The sequence below is a fragment of the Drosophila guanche genome, unplaced genomic scaffold (genome assembly GCF_900245975.1).
Source record: "Drosophila guanche unplaced genomic scaffold, DGUA_6, whole genome shotgun sequence".
Taxonomy (NCBI): Eukaryota; Metazoa; Arthropoda; class Insecta; order Diptera; family Drosophilidae; genus Drosophila; species Drosophila guanche.
Window position 1 is genome coordinate 16,079,004 of NW_022995743.1, and position 25,782 is coordinate 16,104,785.

General features: G+C 46.0%; 1 protein-coding gene across 7 annotated transcripts; it reads right to left on the reverse strand.

Annotated features, from left to right (window-relative positions):
- LOC117583606 (KN motif and ankyrin repeat domain-containing protein 2) lies at window positions 1-24,572 on the reverse strand. 7 transcript variants are annotated; one of them, XM_034272319.1, is made up of 12 exons: window positions 24,470-24,572; window positions 22,602-23,179; window positions 12,323-12,366; window positions 8,571-8,857; window positions 7,981-8,476; window positions 3,540-3,955; window positions 2,068-3,476; window positions 1,141-1,596; window positions 837-1,083; window positions 556-768; window positions 259-459; window positions 1-198 (listed from the first exon to the last, which is right to left on the reverse strand). In XM_034272319.1, coding segments are annotated over exons 2-12 (3,939 nt in total). In that variant the 5' UTR covers window positions 22,604-23,179; window positions 24,470-24,572; the 3' UTR covers window positions 1-30. The 7 variants fall into 7 exon arrangements, with proteins under 7 accessions (XP_034128210.1, XP_034128123.1, XP_034127957.1 ...); XM_034272232.1 differs by lacking the exon at window positions 24,470-24,572 and adding an exon at window positions 24,269-24,432; XM_034272066.1 differs by lacking the exons at window positions 22,602-23,179; window positions 24,470-24,572 and adding an exon at window positions 13,904-14,029.
- Between the last annotated feature and the right edge of the window lie 1,210 nt (window positions 24,573-25,782).

A 25,782-nucleotide genomic window follows, 5' to 3' on the forward strand; every position in this document is an offset into this window, starting at 1 on the left:
CGACAATTTGGCCGCTAATACAAGATGGCTTTACTCCGGTGACTGGCGGCTGTGCAGCGCCATGGTGAGGAGCGAATTCCGGGCGGTCTCCCCACGATTGGGCAGCTTGCTGCGTAGCATCTGCTCGTGGACATAGAGGAGCAGGCCCACATCCCGATGTCCGGCCTGCCAGGCAATCTTAAAGGCCGTGCTGCCATCCTATGAAAAGGTCTATAATTAGTAAATAGTTTAAATAATGTGTTGAGTTATGTTACTTACCACATCTTGTATGAGGGAGTCGCAGTCTGGACTGGACAGCAAATGCTTGACCACATCCACACGCCCGTGCTCGGCGGCGCACATTAGAGCCGTGCTGCCATCCTCGTCCTGAATGTTGATATCTGCTCCGGCTTCCAGCAGCATGGCGACCATGTCGCCATTACCATGCGACACAGCGAGCATTAGTGCGGTTTGGCAGTGCTGCAATCAGACGGCGGACGGGGTTCGGTTAGTAGGGGAACAACGATCAGATGTCTGGAGATGGGATCTGCGGGGTTTTGGCGGCCCCTTACCTACCTTCTTGGCGCGTATGTTGACATCGGCCATCTTGAACAGTCGCTCCACGACTGTCCGATGGGACGGTTGCTTTAACTTGGCCAACGATACGAGCATCACGCACGTGTATCCGGCGTTATTCGTTTGGTTTACATTGCAAACCTTCGAATCCAGCAGAATGGATACCACGTCAAAGTTGCCGTGCGAGACCGCATAATGCATGGCTGTGTTGCCCTATAATATCGAAAGGAGACATACATAAATATTCGACTCTTAAACATAGATTACAGCACAGAACTTACATTGTTGTCGGAGAGGTTTACGCAATATTCCAGCAGGGGCACTGAGAGAGACTCAAAGTAGTCCAAGTGGTCCTCCACCTCGTGAGGATCAGCCTTGCCAGTGCTAGAGTTTCGGAACCAATGCTCCTGAATTGTCGTCTTTGATAGCTTGAGGCTCTGCGAGGAGATAGGCTTGGCCACCATCCTCTTTAGCAGTGAATCATTGATGACTTTGAGTGCATCCGCCAGGCTCTTGGGTATCTCGGTTCTGGAAATGGAACAGTTTAATAATCTCAATCGAAAAAGGAGTGTTCTTCGAACTCACTTCTTGCGCGGCTCGGCCTCCGCCTGGGCCAGCTGATGAAGCTGCGCCTTTGTGGCCGGTCGCTCGATGACAGTCACCTGGGAGTCCTCGCTTTGACTAGATTTTAGCGGTGTGCTCGACTTTTTGCGTGCTCCCTGAGCAATCTGAACATCCAAGGGCGGTGAGGAGTCACTGGATATGCTCATGGCTTGCTCCTGTTCCTGCTCCGGTGAGGCCGACTTTGTTGTGCCCGATGTTGTGGCCGAGGAGGTCATGAGTGGTGCGGGGGAGGCATCGCGTGACCAGCTGATGCTCACACGCTTCTCCTCCCGTACAATCAGTTCATCGTCACCCACCTGGCTGAGGTCCAATGAAAGGTTCTGTTTGCTGGACGGTTGTCTGATAAAACTTTGTGACTCCCCCGACGAATCGGAAGACTGGAAACTCGACACATTCGGTGGCTTCTCCTGCAGGGAGCTGTAATAAAACAATTTCGTTATTAAGCGCTTGAGAATCAGAGTGGGAGCAACCCACGTTAGCAGCAATGCCGAGCAACCGCTGACCAGCAGCGGGTAGCACGTAAAACTGCTCAGGCTGGAGAACATTGTCAAAATGCGAAAATCAAAACCCAAACAAAAAACCAAAATAAGCGATAACAGAAGCGAATGGCACGAATGTGCCAAAGCAAAAACTAAAGCCTGACTGAAGGTCATCCAACGGAGATTTTCCCCATTCCCCGTTCCAGGTAACCACAAACCAAACAATGCGCAAGTCAAATTTTTGTTTACATTTGGGTTCGTCTCTCACAGAGCGTTGCGACATCCAAAAGCTTGCAAGCGAGTGAGTGAGTGTCTCAGATAAAAGCTCGCGATGTAAAGCTTTGCCACGCAAGCTTTTACGGTGAGTCGCAGCCGACTGAAAAGAGAAACTTCAAGCACGAGAACTCACCTCAGTCGCGTTTTCCGCTCTGCCTTGGGACTTTCGGGCGTTTTTGTGGGCGTCGCCAGTGTGTAGGTATTCTGCCGTTTGAGCTCCCTGCGCACCGGACTGGGACTAGTGATGTGTTTGGGTCGCGGTATGCGCGAGTCCGCCGACGTGGAGCGACGCACTATTCCCGGCTTGGACGGTGCGGGTGATGTGGCTGGGCTGACCTTGGAGAAGCCCTTGGCCAGGTCCTGGATGGCCTCCTTGCAGGAATCACAGTAGTTGGCCGCACAGGCAATCGAGATGTGTGGCTTGACAATCTCGCCGCAGCCCACATCCCGTTTGCGAATTTCATCCGTGTTGCAGGCAGAGTGGGTGGTGGCGGGTGCCTTGATCGGTTCCGGCAACTGTTTTTGCTCCGGCTGATCCGTGTTGCAGGCTGTGTGACGTGTTCGAGGTCGTTGCACAGACTCGGCCACTTGTTCCGTCTTTGTGGCGCTACGCGAGAGGCGCTGCAGGCCGTCGGTATCGGTTTGCCGATTGCTCTGCTCTGCCCCACACTGCACCACCGCGTGCTGCTGCTGCGGCGTCACCTGAGCTCCGGTTGAGCGAACCGTCTTCATCGCAGTCTGACTCGCAGCACTGTGCACCATCGTAATTGGCGTCTGACAGCCCACTGCCTTGCGGATGAGGCTTAGCGATTCGTTCTCTCCGAGGCTGAAGGTGTTGCTGCGTCCCAGCATCTGTGGCGCTGACTTCGCTGGCTTCTCCGTCGTGGGCACTTCCGGACCGCAGCCCACTGATCGCTTGCTGATGGCACACTTCTCGCATAGCTCTTCGTCGATGCGGTGCTCGGAGCTGCCCACAGTGCGCAGATCTGGCTTGCAACTGGTGAAGTTCTCCCTCGTCGCGGGCTTGGCACTGACTCCCACATTGTACTTGAGCTTCGGTCGCTCCGCCAGCGTCTGCATGCCCGAGTCCCGCTGCTCCCGCTTCGGCACGTACATCTGTGTGCCCACTGTGATGAGCTTCTTCAGCTGCTGCTGCTGGTGGCTGCTCAGGGCCAAACCGATTTTCTGCTCCAGCTCTGCTTGTGAGTAAATGGCCGCCGCCTCTTGAGTGGCCACGTGACGGGTGCTCAGCGTGGAGCCAACGGCCACGTCTCGGGTGGCTGTGACCCGGCTGGCTGCCTGGGTGGATACATCGCGACGAATGACGCTGGGCGAAGGCGACGCCGAGGTCGAACTGCTGCGCATGCGTGCCCCCAGGCTCTCCAGCGAGACGGGACTTATGCGCTGTGGCGTGAACTGCACGGGTGAGGCGTTCTTTAGGCCCGGACTGGGAGGTGATGGTGTCTGTCTTTGTCCCCGCACCAGCTCCTCGTTCTTGCGCAGCAGACGCTGCTTCTCCGACCGCAATGAATTGAGTTCCAACTAAGATAGGGAGTCGTTGATGTGAGCTCAGGAATATACATGGAAATGGAGCTGGGTACTCACCTCCATGTCGGGTATGACCTTGACCTGCTCCTCCAGATCCTTCAGGCGCTTCAGGCTCATGGCCATCTGTTCGCGGATCTGGAACAGTGCCTGGGCTTCCGCCGTCGTCTGACCCGTTTCCGAATTCACTGGCGACTGCATGGAGCTGCTCATGGTGCCATTCTCCTTCTCGCCTTCCTTGGGAGTTGCCAGCAGATGATGCCGACGTGGTGGAGGCGGCGGTGCAGTGCCTGGCATAGTCTTCGGCGATTCCAGTTGCTCCACTGGCGACTTGGCATTGGCCGCCACCGTGGCCTGCACATAGCTCTCATACTGCACCTCGGCGGGGCTGGGCCGCTGCTGCAGAGGAAGCGTATTGGAGCGCAGGAAGAGGTGCGGCGTGCTCGTTGGTGATCGATTTCCCGCTATGCAGGAGTCTGTGGAGTGCACAAAAACGAGGATAAATCACAGTTGATACTGAATGCAGGCTGCGCTGATTACTTGGTCTGCCATTTGCCCTGGTCAACACGATTTTGATTTGTAAAGTTGCCATGAGCACTGCCCGTTGGCGACTGGACTGGGCGTTACGCCCACGGCTCGCGAAATAACAATGCAAAAAGCTCGTGCTGATAAAATACATTTTGCTCTACAAATCTAATTTTAATAATTGTGCCAAAGTTCGCATAATTTTCACAGACAACACAATGCAAAAGCAAAGCAAAGACAATGAACAAAAGCCCAAAATGACTCGACGAACATTTTGATGGCTTTTTTCGCTGTGAGAGAGCGAACAAATGCGCCGTGATAAGAAGGGTAAGCAAAGCAGGCATTATTCAATATTAGTTTTTATACCCGGTACTCCTCAGGTAGAAGGGTGTATTGTCTGTGAGAGCAACTGGGTCTCCAAGATCTTAGGTGATAGATTTAAAGGCTAATATGAGCTATTACTGAGAGAAAAAGTGACATCAATATATGAATGATCTGAAGAGGCTTGCTTAGTTAGATGAGGCTATCTTTGAGTCGAGCTGATGTCAGTCTATCTATGCATTTATGTAATTGCTACTTATCGCCATAATATCACAGAAAAACTCAACCGAGTATTTGCACAAGAGACAAGGCTGCCACAGTTGTACTTATCATTGCTGAATATTTGCAAAGATTCTACGAGACAAGTATGCCCAATCTATTAGCACACATTTCTTAGACAATCTTCAAAATATGGATGTATTTTTCCCTCAGTTTCCCTCATACGCACTGTGCGCCCGCTGCCACAACAAGTTGTTACTCATCTCGGGCTGTCAGCCTTGCCAAGTATTTCCCTGCCCCCCTCTGCTTGTGTTGCTTTTCGCCCACTTTGTTGCTATTACTTAATTTTGTATATGCTGTCGGCTGTGCAGTGAACTTTTAGGCTAAGAGAATTCTATTTTCTGTTCGCTCGGTGCCAAATGGGCAGAACGACTTTGGTCAAGGCGAAATGAGGTGGGAGCCAGAGGGGTGGCATACACGCGTGACGCTTGGTAGCATTGACCGGCAGCATAATTAATCAGTTTTTATGGCCCATACAAATTGGACTAAATGGAGTCCGAAATGTGAGGAGCACAACCCAAAGGGTCAGCTCTTTCCGCTAATGAACCTACAGTCACTCCACCAGCTCTTGTCCGGCCTGGTCTTTGGTTCCGTCTTGTGTTTGGTGTTCCTCTGGCCCTGCCGCCGGCGTCTCTGTGGCAGGGCATCATCGGCTGTGGCATACATTTTATTGATTTGCTATTCTTCAGCTTAGCTTGCTAGCACACCATGCGGCATATGGGCCAAGGCAGCAGACATTGCACTTGGGCCCGTCTGTCCGCGAAAAGTTTTTGTTAATTAAAGACTGTTTTTTGTGTGTGTTATTTTTAATCTCCGTTGCCGTTAATTAAAGCGCTGTGTTAGAGACAATATTATATTATTTGATTTGCCAGATATCGGGATCGGGGCAAGCGTAGACAGATCAAAGCGAAAAGCTCATCACATGCTATCTGCTGTACATGCCGTACAGTGGCGGCCACAAAAACAAGCGCGGCTCCCTCAACCACACTCACTGTGCACTAGTTCGTGTTTGATTTTTCTAAGAATCGTTAGCATTATATCGAAAATGGGGTTAACCATTTAATTCAACATATACTGGCGTATTTATCAATGTGATTTATGCTTTTCGTTATAATTAATTTCAAAATCTTCTGTCGTTTTCGCTGCTGTCGAATTGTAGTTACATTTTATCATGTATTTCGCATAAATTTTAAATTACACTTCAAACGTATTTTTATTATGTGTAGTTGCACTCGTTTTATTTAGTTGATCCGTAACAATCATTTCAAACAATTGTTGTTTTTTATTTCGCGGCTAGACAGACACATTTTTTATGCTATTCGTTCGAAAGTCGTCGACCAACTGCTGTCAGATTTTTTTGCTCACACATTCGACCATCGGGCAAACAAGAGCGACAAAACAACCATTTGCCAGCAGAGATTTCTGGGTCATTATTTAACACAACTCTTGTGAAAAACTAATGTTATGTCCGTACTAACAACAATATAAAATAGAAACCAATTTGCTGAAAGAGCGCGCGAGAGCGTAGAGACAGGCCGCCGATAAGGTTTTGCGCTCGGCAAATACAAAATTAAATAATCAAAATAAAAGGCGGAGAGCAACAAAAAGAACATGGGCAACAGTTTGTCTTATTGTTGTTGTGGCTGATAAGCTAAAAGCACAATTAACAGCACAAGCTGATAACGATTATGGCAGTGACGTGTGGTAATGCTCGCACAAAATGCTAGATGAGCATATCGAATCAGGAATACCCTTGGAGTCTGACAGCACTCTTATCTTTATTACATATACCCCATGGTATTCCAGGGTATTCAAAGAGACGTTCGCTGCTTTGTTTGTTTTTGTTTCTTCATAGTCAAATAATATTGATTTTTGATTGTCCATTTGCATATCAATTTGCATTCAGTGCCTGGCCTGGCTTTGATGCCAACGCTGTGTCTCTGAGTCAAGGCCGGGAAGATCATAGATCTATTGATTCATGATTAATGTTGAATAAATCATCATCAAAACACATGCATATGGCATATGGTTTCTATTGCTATTCAATGGGGAATACGTTTATTTCATATCTTATCTGTCTTGCAATTAATTATGGCGAATTTGAAATCTGATTGATTTTCAAAACCCCCCCAACCAATTGGTATTCCTATTAATAGCCAGCATATACCTTATACTAATTATGATTCCAGACAGTTTTTATCTTATGATATATGTCTTCCTAGTACTTTTTGGGGTTGGCAATGGGCTGGGTCCCGCAGTTCCGATCTCACAAGGCTGCCAAATGCCGCTGCCTTTTTAGGCTGGGGAATTTAACACGCATTTTTTGTTGTTGTCGGACATTTTTACTGGCAAACATTTTGGCAACAAGAAATCTATTTTTTGTAGTACTTTTTGGCCATGTTTATTTCAATTTGAAAGCCATTTATTAAAGGCACAAACATACTCCGGCAATTACCTAGGCTCTGTGGCCATTTGGCCATTAATCAATGACAACTGTTTGCTCCAGGTCCTCTGGCACTCTCGAACTACAACAGCGCAAGAAAAAAACAAACTAAAACGCGACAATTTGATTTGTTTATTCGCATTGATTCGTTTCTTGCACACTCTATCGCAAAATTTATGGCATGAAAAAATACAAGAAAATCGAGACGGAGCCAGAGACATTTGCATGCAAATTGAGCGCCAAATGCGCATTTCAAATTGATTTAAGATACGAACGCCTCAAAAATTGCCTTGAAGTTGCCACACGCCACATGCCCCATGCCGTACCTTGCAATTGAGTCTCAAAATGCCAAAGATGAAAAGCGACTGTTACTGTTTCTGTATCTGCATTTGCATCTGCCATCTGCATTTGCATCTACGAGTATGTATATCTGTGTCTGAGCTGCAACTCTAACTGAATTTTATGTAATAATTTTTGTGATTTCAAAGTCCGAGTCTACGGAAATTGAAATATTCTTTGATCAAACACAGCCGCGGAGGTGACTACTCCATGCCAACAATGGCCATATATGGAACATATTCTTAGGAGATTTATAGTGAGTAATAACTGAAAAACAAATAAATGAAAGACTTCCCTAATATCTATCCGTTCAAACTAGCTGCTGGCTTTCACTCTTCATTCCACTGTACAGCATTTGCCTGCCCCCTCCAACAGTTGTGCGAAATTTTTCACACTTTCGTGCGTAGAAATGTCACATGTGCCGCAGCAGAGCAGCGCTAATTGCGTCAAGAAAAGAAAGCAAAAGTATCTGAAAGAGCAACAGTACGAGGCATCTCTGCTCGCTGTTCTATGAATCATCATCGTCAGCGTGTCGGAATGGGAGAGATCAGCCTGAGAAGCTGCTAAATTGAGTTCTTGCTGGGGGCTACTCACCTGCCACATCAAAGTAGCGATCCCACGTGCTGTTGCCCAGGCGCTGATTGCGCTCCTTCTGGCCATAGCCACTGAGATTCAGCATCAACTTATTGTTGTTCCGATCCATGGAGAGGGAGCCGCCCGCATAGGGGGCACCCCCTTTGCGACGCTTCACCGATGTCCGTTCGAGTGTGCGCTCAAAATCGCTGCAGACCTCGTCCAGGGCGTCGTGGAGGAAGGCCCGCGTCTCTGGCGGACTGATCGCCGGTCGGCCATAGCTCTGATGGCGCTGTTGATAGATCCCCGCGTCACTCTCGACGCCGCCGCGCAGCGAGGAGCACGTGGAGGAGGCAGTGCCAAATGGTGACTCGGCTCTCGGCGGGATGCTGCCGTAAGTGAAGCGTGGCACAGACGATGAACGCGGCCGATAGCACGGAGTTGTGGTATAGGACTGCGACAGACCTGCTGCTCCACCGACTCCGCGTGGAGAATCTGGTTCGCTTTCATGTGCGGCCTGCAAGCGGAACAGGGAAAGGTGACAAGTTAATTGAGTGTGAAGCTGGACAAGATCAAAGCGGCCACTGGGCCACCCGGTAGCCGGCACTCACCTCTGCTAGTCGGCCCTGCACTCTCGTCTCCGCCTGCCAGTCGCCGCCAAAGAGGCTCTCGAAGCCGAGCATAACCTCCATGGACTTGCGCGAGCGACGTCGATCCCTACGCCGCTGCTCCTCCTCGCTGGGCTTGGCCTGGGCCAGCGCCTCGCAGTAGCGCACAAAGTCCAGGTCAATGTGATAGCCATAGGGACAGCAGTTGCAGCTGCGCACCGATCGGTTCATACCAGACGACTCCGGACTGGAGGCGGAACTGTTGGTGCTGCCACCAGGCACTTGACGAGCTGTACGAAAGAGAGAGAGAGAGATAGAGAGAGATGAGAATATTGTATCCAAGATGTATCCAAATGTCACTATCAAGGTCAAGCCAGCAGTCGATACATTCAAACAAACAGAGCCACACCTGCGCACCACAAACAAGTTTCGGCTTTGGCTTTGGTAATCTCAGAGCATCCACAAAGGCGCTCATCGCTCTTCTTGGAACGCAGTCGTCTGTGTCTGTGTATCCGTAAGATAAATGCGTGCCTTATTTATGTTTAATTGCGGCATATAATAACTAATTTTGGTTCATTTAGATAAACGACATTTGGCCAGCTGAATCACTTTTAATGGCTTATGCAGCACGGAGAGCACACTACTCTGGCATTGATTTAAACAATTTTGCAATCAAGGAAAATGATAATTAAATAATGATTCAAACATTTGATGATTGCATCGAGCACAAGATCAAGGAGAAATTACAGGGTGGAAGCAATTTAGATGCAATCAACAGATACTTTTATATCCTTAATTAAATGATTCAAAACAGCTGGGATTTATGTCTTACAAATACGTGGAAGCACTCTGTTTCGCTATGTATTTATATAATTTTATCTACAAGGTCTATTTACCACTTTTCACTCACTTTCTTGGTCAACAAACGCGTCCGCCTGTGGCTGAGACTGGGGCCTTTTACCCTCATACCACAGCCACAAGACCCCACACCAGAATAGGTTCCACCACATTTAAATTGTTACTCGAGTTTGCACTTAAAACATTTGAAATTCTTGCAGCACAACGGCTGACCTCCGACTCGAATTCCGATTCAGACCAACCCACGATAGTGCGGCTGGGGGATAGTCTTAGGGGCTACTACTACGTACTACTCCCACTGCACGTCCACACCCAACTGGACGTTTAGATGGTGTCATATTCTCACCGTGCAGCAAATTAGACCCGATAAGATACGCGGCCATTTAGCATTTGCTTATCAGGTCGGAGAGAGCGCCCCCGACTCCGCAGCTTTGCGCAGCGCCATCTCTTGGCGAACAACAAAATAGTTCCGATCGAATGGAGAATCTCGCTGCCACTTTTCACTTTTCATTCACAAACAGAAAACCAGTGGACGGGGTGTGGGACGATGGACAGCAGCTGTAGCTCCGTGTGGGTGTGTGGGGCGTGTCTTGTGAAAGTGTTGAGGCTGCTGCACCACATGATGTTAAGTGGTGCCGCATATTGATGAGCTTCGGCAGCCGTAATTAGCAGCCGGCTACAGGGCCATGGCCAAAGCTTAATTATCAACGATTGAGGCACATCCACCCACTCAATCACTCAATCAGTTGCTGTTTTATTTGGCATCCAATGAGATTTTTGGATTGGGTGGGCGTGCCGAGAATGCAGTTTGCCTAATGTGCGCCATATGCAGAGTAACCAAAACATTTGTACTTGGTCTAATGTAAAGCTTAACTTTCACATTGTCGTTTAATTGCAACTTGCAAGTCTTTGAACTCGATCCGCAATCATTTAAAGTGAATGTTAACAACTTCATTTCGCAGCACAATCGCTGTCCATGTAAGGGCGCCAACATAAATCGTATTCCGGCACCCGACACACATATAAATTAACAAATTAGCCAAGCACTCGAATTACGATCATGCTCAGGCGCTACACGTAGCCGATGTTGGGGTCTCCATGTCTCAATGTTCCAGTGCCAGTCCCAGTCCCAGTTGCAGGCGCTGTCCCCGTTCCAATCATCATTATCATGATCCGCTCTCATGCGGATCGGTCTCTTCTGTAATGACTATGTTTACGCGTAGGCGTGCTGCTGAATGATGCACAGATGCTGCCCGGCATACAAAATGAGCTCGACTTGTGAATGAAATTCGTAAAAAGCTCACACAACAGAGATAAACAGATCAACAGCAGTGGGAATACACTGTCAAAAATGCTTTAAATGTGTACTATGAATCTAATCTTTTGATTTTAGGTTGTCGCAACCTTTTCGGGATATTCCTTTGTGCTCAAAAGTGTTCCTAATTCCCATTTCAGATCGCTACTCCGATTCGCTGCAGGTTCGCAAACTTTTGTCCCAAACAGGCATACCCTCTGGGTCAAAGGGTATGTAAACACCGAAACCAAACTGGTTGTCGGACTGACATGTTTACAATTTGCTCATATGGGGCCTGGTGCCTGGTGCCTGGTGCTTGGGGCTGAGGTAGGCGGCGGTGTCAGTGCAAGTTTCAGTTGCAGTGGCAGTCGCAGCTGCAACGGGCTAATGAAGCTAACGGTTCCAGACTTGCAGCAGCCCCACAAATTACCGTAAGGCGCAAAAATTTAATTATGCAAAACACGCGCAACGCTTGTTTCAATCTAATTGCATGACCGAACCCCAAAAACACAGCCAGACATATTGGAAAATAAATGCATAATGGCTATATCTATATTCATATTGGCAGAGACTTAAGCAAGAAACGCCCAATATCATCGATACTCTTGATACGCTACTCTAAAAGTAAAATCTAACTTGGTCTGTAATTCAATATTTATCAATTTAGAGTCAAATTTATGTGGAGCAAAAGTTTTTCTCCATTACTTTGTTTTATTTTCTTTTTTAATCATTAAGTTCTTCTTTGGAAAGTGCTCCCCAGCCGCATCGCTGCCGCTACAATTTCTTAATTTTTAATTATCCAATTAATGTTGGGCCTACTCAAGTGCCTCCTGTGGCCATTGTAGCGGTAGTTTCGGGGCTGTGTTTTTAGTTTTTATGATTTTAAAAACGTGCCATAAAGTTTCCCGTTTGCTGATCTTAGAAGTGGCTGGGCACTTCGTGTGTGGCTAATGAGTGGATTTCGGCGCACCAGGTGACATTTACATTTCCCATTTTAATTGCCGCAATTAATGCCAGCGCCGAATGAGCGAATGAAACATGGGCTATCGTGATGTGCCACGCCCACAGCCAAGCTGTCACCTCACATCCGCCTGTCATAAAGTGCCAAAACGTGAATGATACCAAAAATTATTTGATATCGCGGTAAATATTTCAGTTTAAGCCCGAAACCAGTTTCGAGTCTTGCCTCTTGGCTTTGGGCTTAATTAAAACTCGCATAGTTGAGGCTGCATCGGCAGGAGGAGGAGGATCGATCGATCGGTTCGTGGGGGGGAGCGTGGGTCTTGCCAAAAGTGATTTCCATAAAGGAGTCGAAAGATATTTTGTTAACCGCTTGCGTGGGTCTGGACGGTCTGGAAAAGTGCGTTGCTTCGCCCAGTCCGAGTGGTGCAGTGACAAATTTGCCATTTCGGCCAAGTTAAGTGTATCGTTAACACTGTATCTGCTGCAACACACACACAGCGCACAATTGTGGGTGTTGGCCTGGCCCGGACTGGCGGCTTTGTGAGGGCGTCACGTTGACCCACATCCGTTGCAGAATGCCAGCCAGCCATGTGGGGGTCTGAGACACGTTTCTAGGGGCCCACGCCGGGTCTTAACTTACCATTTTCCTCAATGAAGGCGCGTTGACTTCGCAAAACCAGCGACCTGGAAAGACACAAGTCGGACAAAAGAAATTCTTGTTAGCAAATTGGCAAATGTAAAAACAAATAGTAATATTACGCGTGAAAGAAAACACACATGAAGTTTCCAGAGCTTATAGCAAAGTAAATAGACAGCGATGGGTAAAGTCGCCCGCGGGCGTGTCCCAGGGCTTTGGCCTAGACAATTGTCAGTATTTCTCTTTGCTATCACATTTAAAAATAATTCAGTGCAACACACTCACACACATGCACACGACACATAGAATGTGGCAAATGCAGGGAGATACCACAGATATAGACACAAATAGCCGAGTGGATGAGATGGATGGGACACAGGAGCCACACTTGCCTTAGGAAGGAAATTATAATAAAATATATCAAGCTGTCAGCATTTTGAGTTCTTGTTGTCGCCCCCTTTGTTCGGTATTTGGAAACATCTTTGGAAATATGCGCGCGCCACAAAATCCACAATAATCTGTTTGCCATTCCATCGAAGGAGAGGAGACTCCACAGTGTGGTAACCCATCCCATCCCCTCCCATCCACAGAACTCATTAGTTAACTTTGCTTCTCCTTCTTCATTCCTGGAAAATGTAACATGCGTGCTGCATTTTTCATGTTTCCACTTTGTTGGAAACGGAAACTGCAATTATTTATAATTTGTTTTGGGTTCCCCATGAAAGGGGGTTCCAAACCAAAAAGAAGTCCTAATGCAATTAGCCAAATTAGGAGAATGGCAATGTTTTGCCTGTAATGCACGTGTAATATTCAATTAATTGCCTGTCATGTTATAAATAATACTGCAACCATACAATGCATGTACGGATCTAAGGATCTATACCTCATTTTATATAAAGAATATCGAGTGGAATGGAAAGCCGTCTTGCAATTTGCTGCCATAGTTTTGTTGAGTCATTTTTCATGTTTCCATCTTTTTGGCCGATTTGAAAATTTATGTAAAATGAAAATTTATGCGTCAACTGATTTATGCGGCAAACTTTATGTTGTTGCATGAATGAAAAAGGCCTGACATGGACCCAGCACCCCCCATTCCCATACCATTTGCCCTGTTGCATTCATGTGGAACGCGTTGCGGCATCGCGTATTTTAGGATTGCAGAGACCAAATTAATATGCGTGTTTATGATTATGATACACCCATCTTGTTGGGTTGTAGTATTTCTAGTCCCTGGACATGTTCTGGTGCTGCTGCTGCTGTCTAGCCACAATTTGTTGTGACTGTTCCTGGTTGGAGCGTGGTGCGTTGTCATAATTAGAAATTATGATAATTGGCTTCGGTTATGTGTTGCAGACAAAGTTGTGCGGTTGGCAGCCGAATAAAAAAAGTTCCATGTCTTATTTCGGAATGAATTTAAACACATTTGTCTCTAATATTTTGTAAGCATTTCCATAACTCGCACCAAAGATCACGCCCAGCTGAAACCATAATCGTTAAACCTTTTTCGAGACACTGCGTGTGAGTTGCTTCCCCTTTTTTGGAGCTCTACCGATATCTGTGCGGATCTGGCCGCATTATCATTACCTCCAGAAGCGCTTGACTGCTTCCTGCTCGGTGGGCGTCAGGTGTCTTATCTTTTCGGCAAACTCTGACTCATTGTACTGCGGCTGGCTGGAGAGAATCATAACGCCGGGGAATACGTAATATCCTAATGGTATTTATCGGCTGGCTTTCTGGGCTGGCATTTAATTAGCATTTGGCTAGGCGCTAGCTATTTTTAGCTAATGGAAATTCTATGCCGAAATTAATGAACTTCGAAGGCGACAAAAAACGACACACACGACACACACGACACACACGGCACACACTTGGCGGATAACTTTGTACACCGCTGCTGCAGCGTTTAGTTTAGTTTAGTTTTTGGCTGACTCAGAGCTGGTAATTTTTAGTTGCTTTACAGATTTCTTCTTTTTCTTTTTCTCTTTTTGTTGTTGTTGTTGTGTTTTGTTTCTGTGCGAGTTGGTGCGCTCCGCGCTCGAAAATCGCTCGAATCGAACTGAATGCGCCGGCAGAAAAACTTCACGAGTGTTGCCCGCTGCCGTTGCCCGCCTGAACTTTATGCTCTGTAACGCCAGTCTGTCCGTGTGTTTGTGTAGGTCTCTCACTGCATGCATCTGTGTTGTGTGTGCCGTATCTTTTGTGTTTGTTTTGGTTGTCGACCATAAAAGAGCGGCACACTGGCAATCACAGAACCCCAGCGAACCCCCAATACGAAACCCAAAAAGCACAATGCCAAGTGGATTTCAGCTGTTCAGCTAAAAAGGGTTCGGTTGTGGCCCAGGGGGGAAGGGGGCGGCTAAGCTCGAGCTCGGGTGCGAGAGCTATCGATACGATAATTAATAAATATAAGTAAGTGACTGCTTAGCGGACAGCCAGCCCCGAAAACCAGTTCGTGCCGAGTATCGTAACGAGTTCGCTACAACACCCAAACAAACCCGATTCCACACATGCCCGATAAGCGAAAAAACCAACTTGTACATATCTTTGTGTCTATACTTTGTTGGTGGGAGTAGTGGCTGGAGTTAAGGTTCTGGCAGCGGAAGCATTTGCAATGATTGATGAAGTTCGAAAGGTGTTGCCGCAGTGTCGCCTGCCATACTGCCAGCCTGTCTTGCGTTTGATCTTCCAGCGATGGCATCATTAGGTTACACAGAAGCTGACTGGGAAAATATTATAGCTGAGCAACTGAGAAAGACAACTCTGTGACATGTCAGCCATTAAGCAGCACAAACTTCAAGTTGCACAATGAATGCTAGTTTCGAGTTGGGCAGCCCAAGCCCTTCGTTGGCAGAGAGAGAATAACATCACTCGTTAGAGATCCCATCAATATAGCATTAGCTGATAGATTCCATTGAGAGTGGAAGCGTGGGCTGTTTAGACCCTCCGGCAAGTAGAAATCTATTGGGTGTGACGCATAAATAATTGCAGCAATTTATTTCGACATTTGAGCAATGAGAGAATCCACTAACGCTTAATTAAAAGCCGCGAAGACCACTCACTGGGGCTTCAACCGCTGGCTCAAACAGAAAACTTGTTTATGAATGGCGAACAAATAATAGAGTTTGCCAGAAACCGAAACCGGCTCACATAACGTTGTTAGAGAAGCCCCCGAAGATGCCGCTGCCCCTACGATCCGTGACAGTTTTGTAGAAATTCTCGAGTCCACTCATAGAGCATGAAATTTTGTTAGTGTTCCGCTCATTACTGACACAACAACTAATACAATATTCAATTCCATAGAAAAAAGTTGTAGGAATTAGCATAAATTACAAAATCAATGCTCAGGGGAAATACTAATTATGAAATAAAATTATCATTGCATGGACTGGCACTCGGAGTTCAATAGACGACCGACCGACGCACCGACCCTGCCTGATAGGCAGCCTGACATCGATTGCCTACCCCGTATGCCAGCAATTGTGTAAATAATAATCAATTGATGATTGTTCTCAACGACATAAACATTTAATTACGCTTACAATTTGAATAAACAATTTGATTATAGAATAGAAAAGGCATCTGCGTTACAGCAGCAGCTCATATGATGATGATGTGTGGAACAATTGACAGAACTTCCATGACTCGTATTCTTATTTCTGCTGATCTTTCTACTCCACAATGCATTTGGTTCTTTTATTTCTAGGGTTCATTGATTGCCCTTGCCTCTGCCCTCTTAGCTGATGTGTCTGATGAGTCTCGCTCGGCAAATAGATCTAAAGTGTCGTACACCCAGAGACTTGCATGACATGCAGTTTGACATGCGCTGTAATGACTCTCAAGTGCATAAATGTGTGTAAGTATGTATGAGTGCGTGACTTATCTAATCGCTGGATCTGTCAATGTGTGCGAGTGCGTCAGAGTCGTTACATTTATAAACATATTCCTCTTGTTCTGTTAATATAGTTGACGGGGAAGATAGCATTGACAATGTTAGCGGTCTGTTGGTGCTTTCCTTGTGGTTTTTTCTAGCTTTTACTTGTCCCATTTGGGTTTACGAGTACGACAGAAAGTTGGCCATTCCTCGAGCTTACTCCCTTCTCAGACTTTTTTTTTGTTGACTATCGGAAGGTGCCCCTTCAAGATTTATTTTAAAGAGTTCTTCCCTTTCCCTTCTTATTTGATATTTTCGTTTACCCATCAAGTTGATTGAGTTCTTTTTTCTCGCAATGTTTTCCCCAGCTGTTTATAAACATGGCAAAAGTGTGAGACGCATGTCTCCATCCTCAACGCATTGTATTTTTGCCTCCTGCTTGTTAGGTTTATTTCTTTTTTCGGGTCATTTCAATCAACACCTGTCAACCGGGCAGGCCGCATCTCATGCGTTGGCGTTGGCTCTGTCGATGACGTTGAGAGTCTAGACAAGAGGTTGCGAGTGGGGTAGACAGACTCACACGGCTGTTGAAAATCAATTAAAAGAAATTGCTTAGCCAGAAGGCATACGAAATGGTTCTCAGGCAAAGGCATCCCATCGACACTTTCGCTGGGCGCAAGACGATAAAAATTTCGATACTGTGTTTTTTTTTTTTGCATATCGATAAACGGTCCATGGCGGTTCATAATTTATGCGATTTGGCGCAGTTTATGACAGGCTAACAAATTTTGTTGCAGCCGCCCCATGTGGTCGTGGCAGATACAAGATGCAAGCGCAAGATACAAAACGCCGCCAGGGGCAAGCCATCAAGGCCGGAGATGGAGTTGGAGTTGCAGGAGGATCGGGCAGGGGAGATAGAGCAGGACTAGGAGTTAGAGATGAAGTCTTACGACTGCCGGGAGCCATGAGCCGCATAATCGAAAACAGAATTGCGGTGAACGCGTGCGCTGAAGCCTGACTCTGCCGCCGACTCCAGCAGACGCCGGCAGAAACGTCAAAGTTGTAAATTATGATATAGCATGTTATGGCCATGGATCGGGGCAACAGAAACACGGAGCTGTATGCTGCCTGTAAATACAGTACTTGAGTTAATTGCAAGCGTTTGTAATCGTTAAGAGAAAAGGTGATCGCCTTTGACGATCACATCTCGGCTGAGACGCAGCCAACACCCACATCCACACGACTCGGCAGAGCTCATGTCTCATAGCAATCCTAATGCAATTTCAATGTGAGGTTATCGCACGGATCTTGACTGTAAATCAGAGCCAAGTCGCAGCCATTGCATCACTACGAAAATATTTCCACACCGGACAGCGCGCTCGTTAAGCGGGGTTAAGCCATAAATGCGGGAACGATACAGAGAGAGAGAGAGGGACAGATAAGCGACAAGTCAGTGACAGATTCACAGATTTCGCTTGACATTTGGCTGGGAATAGTGAGTGTTTTTTCACCCCCCACCGCCACCACCCAGACAGCGTCATTTGCATACGACAATCAATACAGAACGACTCAAAATGATGACGCTAACGATGTCTCAGGTAAATGAACCAGAGACCCGCCTCTTAATTGGCCATAACACGTTGTTGTACACGAGGACATATGGCCAACTATTAGCTGATATCGGATCAAGCGAGCTTATTAATTTACTTTGGGCTTAAAGATGCCGAATTCGTTTTAATTTCTCAACATTAATCCAAGTCTGCTGATAAGAAATGTGTAATTAATTAGATTAAAAAGCAAGTCAAAGCAAAGAGAAAACTTTGCAGACAAAATGCTGAACACGAAGAGCATTCAAATATCGGATATCGGTGAGCGTGAGGTTGAGTTTTAACCCTAAGGTTAGCTCTGGCACTCCTTCAATTAATAAATATTAACGCTTTTCGCATTGATTTCCCCCTGAAGCAATAAGCTTGACTTCCACTTGGAGCTGGGCGTATTGGGTTTCATAATTGAATTTCAATTTGAAATGTGTGCGGCGGTGAAAGTACAAGCCATTTGGTCAACTTCATAGTTGCGGGCAGCCAGCCACTTTATGGCCAAATCGTGAGCATATTTACAAACGTTGAGAATAACTTTTGGCCCGATTCGAACTGCGCATTTGGCACCTAGTTTGGCGAGCAGGTGGAGAAGTTACGATTCTACGAAAATTATGCAAATATTTGGAGGCCAAAACGGATCAACAACGCGACGCGAAATGGTGACAACATTTACAAAAAAAAAAAAACGGCATCGTTAGAAGTTGCCTTTGTCTCTAGTGTGTGTTTGTGTCATATGCAAACGAGGCACAAAGCTCCAGAGATATTGAGCAACTGTAATCGGATAGCCACGAAAAAATAGCTTAGAAGATGCCCTGCCTGGGTGTGAAAATAAAAGACAGCAAAGCTGCTGACAGTGCCCGCTGGCTGGCTGTCTGTCCAAGGGTTAGAAATTAATGCGTGACCACAAAAAAACACACACAGATCAGTGTGATCTCCAAGTGTCTCGAGTTACCGGCAGTCATTAGCCCACTTGAATGGGAAACCACATCAACTTCATCCACAATGGAAATGAAGTAATTTTGATGTATTTTAACACTTGAAGAGCAATTGCCCTGCAGCCAAATGATTCGCACAAAGTTCAGTTCAGCCTTCGAAGAGGCTTCCTCCAATGAAGTGGCTGCCACGTTTTGCTGTTGTACAAATTATTGTATAATTGGACATGGAGCACTCTGACGGATAGAGACACATACATAATAGACACAGACTCCGTCAATTGCCTACCTCAGAGCGGAAGCACTGCCGAAGTATTCGCAAGGTTGGCGCTCAGTTGAGAGCTGATTTCATTCATCGCCGAAAATAAGAAACACACAAAAGGCAGCCACTCGACGTGGCTTGAATTACTTGCAAATTGCAGGCCCGGCACACAAATCTCCGTGACGCTGGCTGCATGCATAACGAGCTTTTGACTTACTTTTTAGTCAAAACAAAACGAGCGATGAATAATTCGATACTGGGAGAGAAGTCGCCCCAAACGCAGCTGCCAAAACATTCTTTCGCCAACCAATTTGGCAAAAGTTTTCCCACAAAAATATTAAAATGCAACAAGTGCGGAGCATCGACTGGAGCTACAAAGTATTTATCTTGAAGCAAAACTCAAAGTAAGAATAAGCCTCACAGGGAATACTCTTCATCTTTTACTTCGTTAAATGAGAACTGAGAAAATGTAGTCTAACTAAAACAGATTCCTGCAGCTCTCAAATCAATCATGATGTCAAGATCTGCAGTTCCACCTAAGAGCCTGATAGAACCATACCTTCTCCTGGGTAACACCCTCTCGAAAGAGTAGAATCTCAAATCTACTAGTACTGAGACTGCCGCAGTTTACGTAGCCAACTGCATAAATCAAAAGGCTCAGAGCTCGGATTACCAAACAAAAACTGCAGACCCAAGACGTTTTCATTCGGATTTTGTTCCTTTTTGACGTTGTTGTGAATACACTTGCACGGGGCATAACAATTTTAAGCAGACTTTTGTAGAGCAAAGTGGAATAATTATGGGAATAGTAGAGGAAAATGAATTATTACCACTATAACTCTAAGACCTTCTACGTATATGAAACCAAAAAGCTTCACCCTCAACGATACGAGGGTGTCCAAGTCTTCGATTCCTACGTTTAGTCTTCCTATTTTTCCTCCTTCTTCTTTTGAGCCTCTTTATGACGATGAAACCGGCTGGCATAATAACAGAGAAGACAGAACTTGGGTCCCTGCACGACCTGAGACCAGAGACCAGAGACGGCGCAAATAACTTGCAGCGTGACTGGGATAAAATGCCAAGCCACACACAGCTCAAGAAAAAAATGTTGAAAAAAAAATACCCCAAAAAGCTGGCGAGGCATCTTCTGCAAAAGACTCCACAGCCAGACATTGTCGGGCGGCGAAATTCAAACAAATCGCTCAAACAATGCCACAAAAATGAGAAACCAAAAAAAAACACAATACACAAAAAAAAAGAAAAGGAAAGGCCCAATGAAAATGAGAAACCAATTCTGAAACCAACGACTCGTGCAACTTTGTGGTCTAACAATTGGTGTTTGTTGGGGTATTAGAAACCCCCCAAACCACACAGCGAGACCAAAGATCTGATCAGATCTGATTTCATTTAATTGATTTGGGGAGAACATCGGTTTTGTGCGTTGGGAACACTACCATAGATTGGGTGGGCCATGGAAACGGGGCTGCAAAAAACACTAAGGAACAGCATCAAATATCAGTTACACTGCATGCGAAAAGTTTCGTTACACAGGAAGGAGGAAAACTTTAAGCAATGCCTTAAGGCAAGGCAGGTATGTGAGTACTTCTGTCAGGCAGTGTGCCAGCTGCATTCGGCTTAAAACGCTTTAACCATATTTCGCTTTGCTCGAATCTTTGGTTGTTTGTTTTTGCAGCTACTGTTCATAACTTGGCTAATGAGTGCCACTAAAACAAAGCAAAAACTTGACCAACTTGTTGCTGTTTATGCTGCTGCTGTTGCTCCTCCTGTTGCTGTTGCTGTTGTTGCCACAAATTTGTTAGCTTTAAGTCGGTGGCTTTTTTGAGTGTCTATTTTAGTTTGTTATTATGGCCTTTTTGCACTGTCGGACATTTATTGGCTGTCTTGTTGAGTGCGTGTTGTTTTTTCCTCAACTGAACTCGGTTTTTATTTGTTTGTTCATTTTATGAACCAAGTTCATGTGTCTGAGGGTCACCATAACGAGGCGTGGCCAATGGCTTATGAATGGACTTCAAGCCGCAGCATTTCCCAACCACTTTAAGCCTATTACGAGCAGCAGTCAATCGATCTTGAGCAATGTGCCGCTGCAACTGCAGAGCGCGACTTATGGATAAAAAAGATACTTGGCCACTTATGACTATGCCCGGCATCTCAGTCCGTCCGACACTCGAGCGAACACTTGCCGTATCTCAACGACAAATTGCCAAATAGCAAATACGAATGCCCCAAAGCTGGAGTCGATTCCATGGATCATGGAATCATGGCTTCAAAGCTGCCGCCGCACAATGGCCAGCAAAATGGAAATTGTTGCTGCTGGACAATCAACATTTTTCCCATTGTTTCCATTGGGCTGGGTGATCGATCTACGGATACAGCGATTATATTTATTATGCAGACCTAATGATAGCCAGAAAAGGTTTCATTAATCCAGCACCACAATATCTACGAATTTTGTAGAATTGTTATCCATAGCTAATTTTGATCAGTGGGGCATTTAAATCAATTATAAAATAATTCTTATTGAATTCAAAGAATCGAAAACAAATACATGCCTGACTGATGAATAGACCTTAAGGAATTTATCTAGGCAAATATTCGTATCCAAAGATTCCATTTACCCTCAAGATCATCTCGCAAGAGATTGTAAGTATTCATTAAGTTCGCCTCGAGTCCAGTAAAAGAAAGACAATCGAAAAGAGATTTCTGTGATAGCCTGGGGGCCGACATGAGCAACTTTAACCCATGCTGACCCACCGTTTGCCCACGATGGCACGCGAGTTAAATACCCCGGCCCGTGGCATGGTTTGCGTGCTCTGTTGCTTGCCTGATTATTGGTTCTTCGGGGGTCTGCTGGAGCGGCTACTTTAAGCAAACATGCAACACTTGGTTCGGGACCAATCGTTGAAAACTATCTCGCAGCTACTCGCCGCGGCTTATTAAAACGCAATAAGCAGAGTCACAGGAAGCAGCCGGCACACAGAAACACAAACACACACACAGCCAGTCGCAGACTTCTTGTTTGCACAAGTCAGCGGTGGTTTTGACCATAAGTCGCAGTGAGGCCAAACCGCCTTCAAAACTATTCGCGGCATTTGTGTCAAACACGCGACCCAGTCTTCGACTCGGACGCGGACCCGGGGACTGCGAATGGGCCTACACGACTGCATCTTTGTCTGCCGTCTGCAATCTTTGGTGCCCGGGCCGGGTCTTTGGTCTGCAGTCGTCTTCCCAGTAGCGGGCACACGGTAAACAATTGACGACAGCCACTGTCACCGGCTGTTTGCACTGCCAGTTGCCTGTTTTAGTTTTGGCCAGTTTTCCCGACTCTTGCCAAATCGGCGAAATGCACCAAATTGGCAACTGGCTTAGAAAGTCGATGGGGAGGCTGCTACTGTTGCTGCCGCTGCTTTTGTCACAGCTCCCGCTACGGCAGCAGCATGAATGAAAGTCCAGAGGCAGCTGCACTTAAAGCCACCCGGAAAAAGGGGTGGCTCAACATATTCCCTTTTCATTAGAAAAGGGACAGATTTCACGGGAAATAGTAGGAGCGTAAATGTGATTTAGAGATCATAGCTCTATGAATTGTTTTGTGTGTACTTACATTTTGCTTTATTTGTTGCTGTTGCTGTTGATTCTGCCGTTGTTGCTTGTTGTTTCCGTCACTGTCTCTGCTCCCGTAATTGCTTTTGGCTGCTGCGTTTCTTCCTCTTGGTTCTCTTCCCCTCTGTTTGCCGTTGCAGATTAATTAACAGCTGCAGGGCGCAGTTCTTGCATGAGGCAGTGGCAGCGTCAGCCCCAGCATCATTAGTCTGGAGATGGGCAAAACTTAGACTGCTCGACGTCGTCGACACCTTCTAGCCACAGCCACAGCACACCACAAAAAACCAAAAGAGAAAACGTTTTTCGCTTTTTGATATCTTGGAATTGCACTGTTCTTTTGCAGCTTGTTGTTGTCGTTAGGTTGTTGTTTTTGTTGTTGACGGGAACGTTGCCAGCTGCATGTTAATTAAGCCCGCCTTGACTGCACTTGCCTCTGACTGTTGTTTTTGTTGTTGTTGCTGCGGTCGCTTCTCCTGTTTCGGTTCTTTGGCAATTGCGGCTTAATGCCTCATTTATGCTGAACGTGCAGGCCTATGGCTAACATTTGTATAACGTCAACCTGATGGGCAGTTCAAACATCTATTGGATAAATTAAAGGCACGTTTTTATAATCCCTGTCCAAAGTTGTCAAGACGCGTACAAGTATGCAAAAAGGCGAGTGGAATGAGTTGATTTGATGAATTATCCCCAGACATTGCCCGCTCACGAATGGGTATTCTTGGAATTTCTAAAGTTAACCAGCAGTTGGGGGTTATATAAGACTGAAAAAAGGTGTAGCACACACAATGGTGTTCTCTGAGTATGGGAATTCTGCTTGGGGGAATTTCCAAACAGTTCTGAAGCGAAATATTTATGTTCTATCTAAATTGATAAGTCGCCAAGGCACTCCAAGGCCAGGACTAATGCCAAGTAAACCCACACAAAGCAAAAGAACTCATAAACCAAATATCGCAAAGCAACAACAAATTTTGCGTTGGCGTTGCAGCCACAAAAACTTAAATTGGTCAAAAGCCACAGCCACAACCAAATGCCTTTTGCATGATTTTATTATTATTATACATATGTACGAGTATGTTTTGCTTTGCTCTTTTTGAGATCGGTTTATGGGCCAGCTGCTCTCTTATAAAACACTCGAGAGCCCCCGTTGTGGGTTGATTTTTAGTGCGAAATTGTTTCTGTTTTTTTGCTTTAATGACTCCAAAGGCCGGTTAGCTCGAGAGTTCGAGCCGCATTAAGGGGCATCTCTGGCTTATGACGCGGTACCAATTTTTATTTCAGCGAGTCATGGCAGGTGCATTAAAACTGACAAAGTAAATGAGCGACTGACTGACTGACTCTCTGATGGCTTGACTGATGAAAGGCCGCTAGGAATGGCTGTCTCTTTGGAGATGGACGCTATGGTGAAATGTTTGATCATGTTTCTAATGAACTTTTAATGCATTTAGTTGCTCTGATTGTTGGTTGTTTTTGTTGTGTCTCGCTTAAGCCTAGACTCGTTTTGGTTGATTCTCAGTCACTTGTTTCACTGTTTTTTGCGGCTCATTTGAAGCTCAATTACAAGCGACAAAACGTTTTTAATTAACAAACAAAAAACACAGAAAATCAGCAGCCGTATAATTTGTTGCGTTTTTCCCACAACCACACACACCAGCACACACACGTACGCACGTTTAGAAACGAATGCACCAAAACAGCAACGAACAGTAATGGGAAATCGAAAGCCGCGACACGATGTGGCAGGCAACACGAACGAAGAGCAAATGCAACACGAATAAGAGAGATTGTGCCACAAAACTGAAGCTGCTAGGAGGAGATCGGTTCGACCTCTCTCTTACGGAGTTGCTGCTCTCACACTTATTGCTCACTCACTTTAATTATGTTCCCCTCTGAAAAGTTCTAATAACAACTGTAATTCCTGTGTTGGTTGTGTCACGCGAGTGTTTCGTTTGCCTGCGATGTTGTTACTTGGTCGCCAAAGTTGCGACTGAGCGCCAGGTGCGACTCGGTGCGCTGCCGAGGCAACGGAAAACAAGGCAGCAGCGACTACGACGACGGCGACGTCAGCCGAGCGTGGGCAGACGACAGACTGCTTCAATGGGTTAACTTGGCTCTAACACTGTTGTTTTTGTTGCTAAGAGCAACGCAGTTCGTGGAATATTTCGTTCTCTTTGGAAATTCTTCATTGCAATGCAAAGTGTGTTAATATAAGGTGCGGCATTCCCAGAGAGCTCTCTCACGAATTGCATTTTAGTTCTTATTCGTAACTGTTGCATAACAGGAATAGAACGAATAGAAATCAAATAAATAAAATGCTTTCAGATTTCTCCTGGCATTAGCTGCATCATGATGCAATTGTAAGGTTATGTGCGACAAGAAATTTCGATAATAAAAATCTACAAACAAAAAAATAATAACAACAGCTTTTAAGTAGTAACATATTGAAAAATCTCACACTTACCACGTAGAACCCTTTCACTAGAACTTATGTATTAACAGCATAGATCGTTGACTCTTTATGCCGACGAGACTACCTTTTCTAGTTGCATCATGGGCTGCATTATGTTTCTGTTGACAGAACTACTCCTTCCCTCTCGTGCTCTTCCTCCCTCTCTCTCTCACTCCCGCTCTCTTTCTGCTGACCACACAAATGAGGTATGCACATCTCCTTCCCTCTTCCGCTTAGGTAAGCAGATTCATCAAGGCGCATCCGACTTTGTTTTATACTTGGAGAACGTGTCAGGATGGCATTTATCTCGCGCTCTCTCCCTCTCTCTCTCTCTCTCTCTCTCCATCTTACTCTCTTTAGGACTGCCTTGATTGTGTGTGACTTTAAGGCTGTTTGAGGGGCATAAATCACGGCGGGAATGACTGCGAATGCGACTGCAACTGACCCGCGGGTTAATTGCTGACAATTTCCAGGCGGCAGTCCCGTGGCTTAGACGGGACTCCTTTTGGCCAACTTTTGGCTGATTGTAATCTTTATTTATAGTCCTCTCATGTACATATGCGCATGTTTGTGTACGTGTGTGTTTGCATGTCCTAAAGGCGCTTAGGGGGCATGCACATGGACATGGATACCCACTGGCCAGGGTAACAAGGCAAGACAGTCGACAACGACTCCTCTGCGACCATCAATAAGCAGCTGGCTGCCTGCTGCCTGCTGCCTGCCACATTCCCATTAG